The sequence below is a fragment of the Anolis sagrei genome, chromosome 5 (genome assembly GCF_037176765.1).
Source record: "Anolis sagrei isolate rAnoSag1 chromosome 5, rAnoSag1.mat, whole genome shotgun sequence".
Classification (NCBI taxonomy): domain Eukaryota; kingdom Metazoa; phylum Chordata; class Lepidosauria; order Squamata; family Dactyloidae; genus Anolis; species Anolis sagrei.
In genome coordinates this window covers 70,585,753-70,598,380 of record NC_090025.1, presented here as the reverse complement: position 1 = coordinate 70,598,380, position 12,628 = coordinate 70,585,753, and the positions used below count along the sequence as shown (strand labels likewise).

Here is a 12,628-nt window from a genome sequence, read left to right as displayed (position 1 = left end):
CCATATTTGAAAAGAACTCCAGTTCAAGATAGGGGCTAAAAGAGACCGTGTTCTGAGCAGTATTTTGCAGACTCTAAGTCATTAAGTATATTCACCTGGATATTGGGTGTTTTTAAAAAATAACAATAATATATAAAACACCATAAGTATCTAGTGACCTGGACTAGGTTGTTGAAAAGTCCTACCACTCAGAGAAATAGAAATACTAATAATAATTAAATTAAATACTAATAATAATCCTTGATCAGAATAATGAAAATAATATGACTTGAAGTAGATGAAAAATGGTTTTGTAAAACTTTAGTGAACAAAGTGGTTGAAAGAGTAGAGGTTTGATTGTATTTTTTTTAAAAAATACCCTTTTTATTTAAAACAGAAAAGCAATTGATGCATTCTAGCTTACAAGAGATGAAGACAGAAGTAAATGTATTCAATAACTGCAAGAATAAAGAAGTGAATGTACAATATTGAGCCACAAGGTGGAGTAGCTGCTACATAAAAGGATTGTGTCTGTATGTGCCTTCAAGCCACCTGTTGACTTTTTCATAGGCTTCTTTATTATTAATTATTTATTTACTTTATTTTTATCCCACCTTTCTCCTGAGATAGGAACTCCAGGTGGTTAACAATAAATATAAACAAAACAAGGACTTATATAAATATAAAAATTTAAAGAACAATGAAACAAGTTATACTCTTAAAACAATAATAATAATAATAATAATAATAATAATAATAAACTTTGTTTATATTCCATTCTATATCCCCCCAAAAAATCTCAGGACAGATTCCAACGTTCAAAAAAGGCAAACATTCAATACCTCAATAAAACAAACAAATATAAATGAGTAATCTTAAATAACCCCACATTAAACATAAAAATATTAAAATGTATTACAAACTTTATACAAATCTTAAAATGCAGATCACGTAGCATTTAACACCTGAACCCTTGTCAGTTGTAAATGCCTGATGGCAGATAAACATTTTCACCTAATGACAAAAGGCAAGCAGGATGAGGCCATTCTGGTTTCTCTAGGGTCCTCATCCCACACAGTTTTTTCTCAATTCCTCTGCACCGACGAAAGTGCCACAGAGGCCATCTCAAGATGCAAGGCTACTTCCAGTGGTTGCCCGTGGGACTCGGTTACAGTGCAGTAATTATAGCTAAAGACCAGCAATTGGTGTAGGGAAAGTGGTGCCTGTGTGCCACATGGAGCCCATTTAGAAGCTCCAAATGCCCCAGGACCTTTGCATCCCAAAAAAAGGTAAAGGTTTTCTCCTGACATTAAGTCCAGTCGTGTCCAACTCTGGGGTGTGGTGCTCATCTCCATTTCTAAGCCGAAAAACCGGTGTTTTCCATAGACACCTCCAAGGTCATGTGGCTGGCATGACTGCATGCAGTGCCATTATCTTCCTGCCGGAATGGTACCAATTAATGTACTCACATTTGCATGTTTACTAGGTTGGCAGAAGCTGGGGCTGACAGCGGGAGCTCACGCCGCTCCCTGGATTCAAACTTGCGACCTTTCGGTCAACAAGTTCAGCAGTTCAATGCTTTTACCCACTGTGACACCAGGGGCTCCACATCCAAAAAAAACCCCTACTCAAACCACCACAAAAAAGCTTCAAACCTGGCCGTTTAGCTCCCTTTGTTCACAAATGCACACAGACTAATCCTCAAAATGGGAAAATCAGTATTTTGGCTAGTTCCAAGTACCAGAAAAAAAATGTGATGCCACAGTAGTTGAACTGGGGGGAAGGGGCAGTATGTTCCTAAGCACTGTGGCAACCTTTTTTTTTAAAAAAAAAAAATCTTCTCTCAGATTTCAGAATCCATATGTCCAGGCTGTATTTGAACCACAAATATATTCCCTTCCATTCCCATGTAGGCTGTGTTTTCTGAGTATACAAAAAGTAACCCTTTTTCTCCCCATTACTCGTACAGCATAGAATCTCACTTAGAAGAATGTATTCAGATCATACTGAGGAAAGAGTCTGTTTTTGTATCAAAATTACCATTATGTGATGGCTTTGTAAAGTGAACTAATTTGTCTTTATTTCCTTAGATGAGTTCAAGCGTGCAGTATATGTAGCCACAGGTTTGAAGCTTTCACCACATTTAGTAAGCACTGTCTTTAGGATCTTTGATGTAGACAAAGATGATCAGCTGAGCCACAAAGAATTTATTGGTATTATGAAAGACAGATTACATCGAGGATTCAGAGTAAGAATTTAACCTTATCTCTTACTTATAAAATAATTGTGCTTCAGTTGTTCCTGGTGTGTAAGCAGCCTATTAACAGATTAAGCATTATTATTTCTAGAACAATTCCAGGAATGTTGCTTTTATTTTTTATACATTTTGCCCTGTTATTGAACATCAAAGGGTACACAAAAGTTTGTCACATTAAAAATACTTGTATTTTGTTATTGACATATTAATACTATCTGTTATGGTGAATAGTAGTGTTATGTTTGTGAAAACCAAGTCCATATTTAATTAACAGTTCTTGAATTAAACCTATTAATCATATAGGTTTACTAACCCTTCATTTATACAGGTGGATTTCTTTTTTTCCCTATAGCCATGTCTTCATCAAATACGGTCTGATCCAACTTGCAGGTGATCAAGTAGGTCCTCAGTTCATTATGCAGTAGGCGTAATCTTGTCATCAAAATTTATGGACTGCTGCTTACCGAGTAGTTTTAGAAATTGGATCTAGAATCCTTTCTCCTCTCTAAAGACAATAAATTGAATATTAGTTGGTGGAAATTAATTTTGTCACAGAATTTTAAAAGAACTCTACAATATAGCATCATTTTGTATTAATGTTTTAAAATTACACACTCATCTGAGCAATAAAAATGTAAGAATCCATCTTACAATTTTCACAAAACAACCTGATAAAAAGAGTTTTAATCCGTTGTGATTAATGGAATAGGGAACCATGTGTATGCTTAGCCTGTAAATCAGTTGGCCTGTTCAGTTCTTCAAATCAAATAGAATTGCGGGGGTTTTGTTTCACTCAGTCTGAACAGTTAAGTGGCCCAATTTTGCCCCTCCCTTAGCCTGCCTATATTTTCAACTTCAACCAAATGTGGTAGAGAATAGGAAAGTAGCCATGGGAGACTACAGGCTTCTCTTCGGTGGAAATAATACAAGGCATTTACCATTTCTTGTCTGTGGGACTTGATTACAACTTTCTGGCTCCCTATTTTGAATTCTAATACCAGTTTCAAAAGAATGTTTTCAATTTGATGTAGTGTTTTTTAATCACGAGGAAGAATTTGGAGTTACCACAAGGAGAGGGCGGAAAACAGACTGTGAGTGCACCTTCACAAGGCAGTTACCCCGCTGCTGATCCACAGTGGGCTTGGTCTGAGCTACAATCAAAACCAGAATTATCCATTTGATCAGAAGTCACCTTCTACCTTCCTATTTCTTTATTTTATTTTTAATATTGGAACATACAGTTAACAATTTTTCCAAAGATGTAATAACAAGGAACCAATACCTATGACAAGAAAATACATGGTATTTTGAAGAGAAAAAAAAGGATACATATATTTAACATCTTAATAAAATTCATAGATACCATCATTAAGCATATTAGCATTTTGCATACTCTAATCTAAAATAACAATTATTTTCACTTACTTTCCTGTTTGATGTGTGCTTTCAAGTTGCGCCTGGCTTATGGCACTCTAAGCTGAACCTATCTTACCAATATTTGCTCAGAGGTGGTTTGCCATTGCCCTCCTTTGAGTGACTTGCTCAAGGTGACCCAGTGGGCTTCCTTCACTGAGGAGGGTTTTGAACCTTAGTCTCCATGTGGTCGCCGTAAGTCAACAGGCAATCTGAAAGCACTTTCACACATATACACATACTATATATACACCCATACTCCTGGATTCTTAGTCCAACATTATAGCACACTTACTAATTTAATTTGTAGAATAAATCTATGTAGTAGTAATATTTCAGCTAGTCAGTGACCCATTTTAATACTGCCTCCAAATGTAGTGACAAAATTTATTTCTTTTATCTGTGATTATATATAAAATCTGTTGTAGTACTGTGGACTTACTAATTGTCTGGATAGTTATGGATACATAGAATGTGCTTTAGTTGGTTAGCTTATAGCATTTAAAGTTTCTAAACTAACTTTTAGAATATGAAATAGATAAACATTCTTTTTTCTGTATTTTCATTCCCTGCTTTCAACATCGTTTTGTAGACTGATTTAAAACCAATTTCTTGTTGTATGGCCTGTGTTTACCTGCCATCTTGTGGACAGTCACTAAATTGCCAGATAATTTAACATCTTTTTGGCAATAAAAAGTAAGTTCCATGAAGGTTACCAATAGAAGAGATTTTCACTATATCTTATTTAAGATAGAGATTCCAAAGATTTGTTATGAAACAAACAGGAGGATTTTTAACATTAAAACTATCACAAACATTTTGTTAAAGCAGGCATGGGAAAATTTGCCCCTCCTCACAGCGAGTCCAAGGAATCTCTTGGAACTGCAGGCTAAGATCATTTGAATGCCAATGACTTCCACCCCTGTGTTTGATATTTTTCTCGTGTATATCAAAGTACATTAATATTCGATTCTAAAATTACTTTTGCTGACAAGTAGCATTCCTTTGTACTATCATATATTTCCTTCCTCATTTTAATCTTCGGCTGTCTTCACTTATTGCTTACACATTCCTGATTTCTTTGTCTTCTGCTTCTCAGGGATACAAAAGCGTGCAGAAATACACAACTTTCAAATCATGTGTGAAGAAAGAACTCAATAGCAACAGATAAATCATGGTATGTCTTGATTGTGCACAATATGTCTAAGATTGCTAGTAAGAAATATTAACCAGTTTGAATCCTGTGTAAGATTCCTGTGTAAGACCCTCACTGATCACTTATGTGAGAATGGGAAGTGGGTGGGTCAAGCCAGGATCTACTGGGTAGGTAACACTATAACTATGATAAGAAGGGGGAAAGCAGCACATAATCAAAAGTGGTTTTGGTCTTCCAGATATCTGGGAAATTAAATGGATTTGTCCAAATAGTTTAGCTAGAGTTGGTGATTTGTGGCACATCTCTCATATACTATCTCGATCTCTTGGCCTATATTTATATTCAGTTCATTAAAATGCGTCAGTATTCAACACAAACTGTGTGTCTTAAGATCTGCAGTTTCTTCTGTAATTATACATGCACATCATGTGTGTCATAGACATGATACAGAAAATACATAAGAAAATCTTCAGTTTTTTCATAGTTCATCTGTCTGCCTCCTTATATACAAGTCTGGGAAATGACATTTTCCTATAAAGCCCTAAACGGTCCTGGCCCAACTTACGTGTCCGAACTGGTGAAGATGAGAGACAGGGCCTCAGTGATGACCCTTCAAGTTGTGGAACTCCCTCTCCAGTTATATTAGATCAGCCCCCTCCCTCCTGGCCTTCAGAGAGAAAGTGAAAATGTGGCTTTGGGATCAAGCATTTGAGGAAGTGCAATAGGATATGGAATATGTGCAATGACTACTGGAATGGCCCCGGATTAGGATTGTGTATGGCGTGGTTTTTATAATGGATGTAATGTTTTTAACTGTTTTAATGTGTATTAATTTTAATCTTAATTTAAATGTTTATTTTAATTGTATGTTGTTAAGGCATTGAATAGTTGCCTATGTGTAACTATTGAGTCACCTTCGGGTTAAGAAGGTATAAATATAGTAAATAAATAAATATTCCTTCTGCTATGTATAAAACAGATCAGGGCTCTTTGAAAGGAAAATTTGGAAGTACACAGTGGTTTGTGGTTATGATTCACACACATAATGTGTGCCACTACAACACAGCTGCATATTTTCCTTGTGTTTGCACACATGCCTAGTTAGAATCATATTCCATGACATTTAAAAGCCCAGTGAGTATGAGAAAAAATTCCAAACTGGGATCTTGACAACTGTAATGCAAAAGAAGAATAAATTCAAGCTTCACCACCTTCAGTTCCTCTGCTGTCAAAGAAATTCGATCGCCTTTATAGAATCTACAAAAAGAAATTTTTGTCATCCTTTGGGCTAATGTAGTCATTATTAAGGCAGAGTAAAACATAGGAGAACAAACACTTTCTTCCTCAATTGCAAGTCTAGTTACCACATCAGTGTTTTAGAATTTTGAGCAATCTGAAAGGCTTTCATGAATTCCACATTTATCTAGAGCAGGTCTCTAAATAAACAGTTCAGGCCCAGACTATTTGCAGAACTGCATCTCTGTATACAAACTGGCTTGAGCATTGCGATCTACGGAGGTGGCTCTATTCTCGGTCCCATCCGCGTCTCAAGCATAGCTGGTGGGAATGAGAGAGGGGGCCTTCTCCATTATCACTACCCCCCTCTGGAATTCCCTTCCAGAAGAACTAAAAACTGTCCCCACCCCCTCGCCTTCAAAAAGTTGCTAAAAACCCATCTATGTACTCTGGCATATGGAGAGGAAGGCCAATGCCTTGACTTACACATTCACCTAGATATGTTAAATCTTGTCTAGATACTGGAATTTATTTTAGCATATCATATTTTTCTATAAGCTTTTAGTTATTAGTTTGTAGATGTTTTTTATCTAGTAATAAATTTATATTATGTGTTTATGTTGATATGGGTCATTTAAGTTTTCATCTTTGGATATTTTTGTCTGTTATTAAGTTTAAAGTTAGGTTGCTTTTATATTGTGTGATGTGGTCTGTTTTGATGTAATTTGTTTGTATGTCTTTTCTTTTTGGCATTGAATATTTGTCATATATGTTGGAAACTGCCCTGAGTACCTTTGAAGGGATAGGTCGATCTACAATTAAAGTTATTATTATTATTATTATTATTATTATTATTATTACTATCTTTACAACCTGCGTTCCTCCAGATGGGAGTCCAACTTCCAGAAGCCCTAGCCAGCTTATCCAATGTTTAGGAATTCTGGGAGCTGAAGTCCAAAATACCTGGAGGGCCATGGGTTGTACAGGCCTGTTCCAGGGGATAGGGAAGTAATTGTTCACTATAGGCATCACACATTTTTAATTACTTCTTTCTCATCATTCTGCTGTTCAACATTTAATTTATAGCCATGTACCATGTTTTCAACCCTTCATTTGGTCTTTTGATCAGATGCTGGTTTTTTCCTCTCATTGGGCTTGGTACACTGGGGTTCTTTATTCCCTCTCAGCTTACTTGACCCCATCTAGTTTTCAGTCATGCATTTGCAAGATTTTTTTTAAAAAAGACAGGGTTCCATATTTCAACCATTTCTACTTTGGGACTGTCCCTAACCAGTCTAATAATTAGCAGATACCTGTACATTTCTTCACACCAAGAGCAACAAGTAATTTCAGCAATTTGCTTCCCACCATGGGAAAACCTATAAAAACAACACCGTTTTTTAAACTATTTGCAATTTGGAACTTATTTTGTGAAAAAGCCCACATGGTTGTTTTGCACAAAAATCGGCATTTTTTGCATCAAAAACAACCGTTTCTGCATGGAGAATAATATGTCAATGCAGAAATATTAATTTCTGCATTAAAGGGTATTTTCTGTGCAAGAATAAATATTTCAGCACCTGGGATTTGAGGGGGGGGAAGGGTAAGGAGAAGAAGAGCAAGGGTATATAATTTATTACTAGTGGCTCTTTTTTTCTAATTGCAGTAAATAGTAAATACAGTGGACCTCTGTATCCATGAATTCTGTATCTGTGGGATTCAATCATGCAGCTTGAACATATTTAAAAAATCCTAAAAGCAAATCTAGATTTTGCCATTTTATATAAAGAACACAATTTTACTACCCTATTTTATGTAATGGGAATTCCACAAATTTCACCATCGACAGGGGGTCCTGGAATTAAACCCTAGTGGATACCAAGAACCCACTGTATCTTCTATTCGACAAGAACTGTCTTCTCGGCTGGATGTTGCCACATTGAGTTTTCTTCTTAATCTTGCATAATAATTGATTGTACACAAATTTACATAGTTCTTACAACTGTTTTCAATATTCTTTTGCTTTGTAATTTATATGCAGCTTTTCCCTAATACAGCATTAATTATGTATATATATTCGTTGACAGAGAAAAACCAAATATGAACAGAAGAAGATCCATATCCGTGTGATGACTATATTATGCAAGCACTTCAGAGAACACTGGAAGCAATTTCACAGTTGTGACAAGATGAGATAAACAGTAATGCTTGGTTTTTCCCTCTCTCTTTTGTTAACTGAAGAAAGACTGAGGCAAACATTTTTCATTTGTAGCAAAATAGGTTATCATTTTGGACTGTGACCCTTGAGGGTCTCTGCTGCTGTAAAAATTGTTCATCTGGATCATTGGAATAAGAGGCATCTATTTCTTCATTTCCACCTTTTTCATCACCCCCTTTCCGGAATTCATGTGAATCACTGAAATGACTTTTTTAATGATTGAAAATAATTTTCACATCGGTACAGATATATATTATGCATGTTTAGTGAGAAATAAGTCCCACTGCATTCCGTGGGGCTTACTCTCTGGTAAGTGTGCATAAGATTGCATTCTTAGTAGAAATGTCTAGGGAAGTAGCTGTGTTAGCCTGTTACAGCAAAAACAATGAGTCTTATAGCACTTTTAAATATTAGCAAGTTTTATTAGGCATAAGTTCTTATGAACAGGAGCCATTTCATCAGATTCATGGAATTATGTCTGAATTGGTAGATTATTGTTAAAGATCTTGGTTGTGTTTGTAATCAGCGGGGCAAAAGGAAACAATGCAGAAAGTAGAATTCGTGAACATTTTTAACAGTGATCGTTAACAAACCCTGTTGGATGGCAACATATTTATAGCAAATAAAACTTGTTAGTTTTTAGGGTTCCAAACAGCACTTTGCTATCCTTAATGGATTGTTTTCAAATATTACTTTTGGTTTCTTCCAAAGCCATAGTATTATGAATTTGATCTTTTTTATCTTTGTGAGTCTTTGCGCGAAATGTGCTAGTAGGGGAATGTGAGGTATTAGTCATTAAACTAAAAATTATGCATGGACCTCTTACTGCTTATGTGGAGCTTTTTCAATAATATTGCAAGCCTGGTTATTTTCAATGTGAAGAGAGCAGTGCATTCTCACAAACAGCTGAATAATGCCATTTAACCTTTCTGAAAAAGCTCCGCATGCAGAAATAATCATTGAAGGAAATTGTGCATGTTACTGTAGTACCATTTTGTATGCATTTTCTGCCAGGGAGAAATACGTATTGGTAACCCAAGCTAGATGAGGTTATTTCACTTTAAATATAATGGTCACAAAAATCTATATAATGTGAATTATTTTAAGAATGTATTTTTAAAAGGTTTGTTGTATTTATTTCATTTTACATGCCATTCCATTTTCTTAGTAAGTTTGTTATGCTGATAAATGTGCCTTTAATAATAATATGTACAGAAAAATATTTCCAGTGGATGTTAGAATAGCAACCTGTTTTCACGGGAATATGAAATAAAGAGCATTTTACAGCAGAAAACAATTTGGGAAATTTATGTTATAAAGTTACTATGAAATCTAACTATTTTCTTACATTATAGATTTATGAGAAGATTATACTGTTGAAATATGGAAAATATGATAGCATAAATATGGAAAAATATATAGCGTAAATAGACACATGATTTTTAAAAAGCCATATTTATCCATGAGCCTTTAAATGAGAGCATTTTGAGTCAGAACTGGTGTTTCTCATTCCATGCTACTGAACTAAATCAAATCAAGCACTGTGCATTATCCTATCTGAGAATAGTAGTGACATTTATATGTAGATTCAATAAGGTTAATCAAAGTATGCTGACTTAAAATTATGTAATTATGGATATATTAAAGAATGTGCTTCCTAGCCTATTCCAACCATCTCATGTGGTATAAATACAACTTTGCAACTATGAACAGAGCTTCATGTGCTAAATTGGACTTTTCTGTTTTTTCCTTGCTGCACCTTCCTATGTTTTACAAAAGCAGTGCCCTTGAGAATTTGGGTTTACTAATCACTTTTTCGTATCAGTTTTGTTAATGGTGATGGGATGAGGAAAACATTGTGTACATTTAAGAAATAAAATTACTTTGTACAGGCAAAGACATAGAACTTTCAGATACTTTTTTTTCTTGTCTGGAAAGGCTCAAAGTAGACTTCTGGTCATTTCTGAGGTGCCTTTCTGACTGATTTTCAGAGAAAACCAGTCTTTGCTACAGTTTGCTTGTCCTTGTTATACAATCATAGGACACTGAGACTGATGTGCGAAATCAGAAAGCTCTTCTTCCACAGGGTCACTTCTACTTGCACTAGATCACTGTTGGATACCAGACAATGTTTTCTTTTGTGCTTTCTTAACTCAGTAGTAGGCAGCTTGTGACTTCCAGCTGTTGAACTGTAATCATTGCCAATACAAACAAAGGCTGGCAGGAGTTGCAGTTTGATAGAATCCCTGGATAGATGCATATTGCCCATCTACTTTAGACAGAAGAGTAAATCGGCCAAAAATACTTTAGTCATGTAGCACATGATATTATACAAATGTGTTTTGTTTAGCTAATGCCTGTAACACAAAACAGTTTTTAAATTGTGTTCAATTTTATTTTTATTTCAAATACTTAACAAAATGAATAATACTTGCCAGTCACTTAATATTATTGAAATTAACAATGTATAATGTCATTTAGCTGTTCATTACAGTGAAACCAAGTGAAGAAGTTATGAGCTTTGCAAGCCAAAAATTTTAGTAGATAGATGTCATTATTCTGGTAACCTGATTGGGTTATAATCAGACACATTTTTCTTCATATATTTGCTCTATGGATCAGATGACATACTCCATGAAAAAAAAATATTCCTACATGATGAAGTATATGCTTTCATGCACATAATACCACACAATTAGTAGCTTGGATGATCTCCCTCAGATTCGCATTTTTGAAAATATTAACATAGGCACAGAGCTACTGCTGTTCTTTCTGGATCATAAAGTACTCTAGTCCCCCTCCACATCCGAGGAACCAATATCTATGGTTTAATTTATTCATTTTTCACTTAGGGCCTCTTGTACAAATGATCCCCTCTCAACACCTCCAGTGTTAATTCTTATAATCCCAGTAGGGATTGCTTTTTGATGGCTAAAGGCCCAAAACAGCATACATAATTTCTTTGTGTGTGATTTCCCATTCCCATATTTCAGAATGGTTAGCTATTCTAAATAAGTCATTGTACTTTTAAAGAAGGATATGATATAATCAATGATTGAGGAGAGTTAGGTGTGTGGAGGTGACAGTGTATTTTCAAGTAATTTCTGAAATATGACAACCATTAAACAATCCTGTTCTGGTGTTTTCTTGGCGAGTTCCCCTGAGAATGCTTATCATTACTTTCTTCTGAAGCTGAGAATATAATGTGCCTGAAGTCACTCAGTGGATTTCCATACCGAAAAAGGATTTAAACCCTTGTTGCCACATTCCTAGACCAATATCCAAACTACTATTTATTTGTTTGTTTGTTTGTTTGTTTAGAACTTTTATATCCCGATCTTCTCACCTCCGTAGAGGGACTCAGACTGGCTTACAGCAAGGATTCAATGCTACTAATACAAGTTAAAACATCATACAACAATACAAGATTAAAGTACATATAGATATACCAAATTGCCAAGGTAAAATCATGTTCTTCTCAGTCCGCATATGTGGTCACTCACTTTGGTCTGTAATCAGTCTCAGCCATTATTCTGGGAATGCTTCGTTCCATAACCAGGATTTCACTAGCCTCCTGAAGGACAAGAGGGAGGGGGCAGATCTAATCTTGCTCGGGAGAGAGTTCCATAGCCGAGGGGCCACCAGAGAAGGCCCTGTCTCTCGTTCCCACCAAATGTGCTTGCGAAGGTAGTGGGACCGAGAGCAGGGCCTCTCCGGAAGATCTTAATCTCCTTGATGGTTCATAGGCAGGCTGGCCCTCAACATTTCTCTTTAACTGTTGAAAGCTTGTTTTTTTTTTGTGTGTGTTTCTTTTCAGAACTCAGCAGAGTTGTTCAATAGCATTTTCAGATTAAACAAGCCTGAGAAATCAGAATGGTTTAATCAACATAAAGAGTAAATCATGTATCATAGAAAAGATTCTAGTCCAGTCTTTTCCCTGGCATGCTGTTGTTCCTCACACAAGGAGTTGTGCATAACCAATCGTAAACAGTTCATAGCCCAAGTAGACTGGAGCAGAACCAGATCTTTGCAAAGAAAATATTCAAGTCAACCTTACACTCATTTACAAATGGTAGGAAAACAGCTTGTTTAAATTTCTGCTACTCACGATTTCTTAATTATTAGTCATAAGTGTTTTAGGATCAATATCAATAATTTTGCAGGGTTATATAAGAGTATATGGCAGTTTGTGTAAAACTACATCCAGCAATTTATTTATTACAGTCAGCAGCTCTTTTTTATTTTTACAGCAATGAGAATCAAATTATAAAACGTGCGGAAATGTTTTGAAGTTACAAGAAAACATTTCCTAACATTTAATGTAATTCAATGGAAATAATCATAAAGGCTAGTTGGATCCCACTTACTA

The 12,628-nt window shown here is 35.5% G+C and overlaps 1 protein-coding gene across 3 annotated transcripts in view; it reads left to right on the top strand.

Moving 5' to 3' along the window:
• Window positions 1-4,826, top strand: part of MICU3 (mitochondrial calcium uptake family member 3) — a 42,633-nt gene extending 37,807 nt beyond the window's left edge. For 2 of the 3 annotated variants that reach the window (XM_060778561.2, XM_060778559.2), the window contains 2 exons: window positions 2,070-2,227; window positions 4,749-4,826. In XM_060778561.2, the coding sequence (XP_060634544.1) occupies window positions 2,070-2,227; window positions 4,749-4,820 (230 nt within the window). In that variant the 3' untranslated portion in view covers window positions 4,821-4,826. Of the gene's footprint in view, window positions 1-2,069; window positions 2,228-2,588; window positions 2,635-4,748 lie in introns of all 3 variants that reach the window. The other variant, XM_060778560.2, reaches the window with a different exon arrangement.
• The last annotated feature ends 7,802 nt before the right edge of the window (window positions 4,827-12,628 follow it).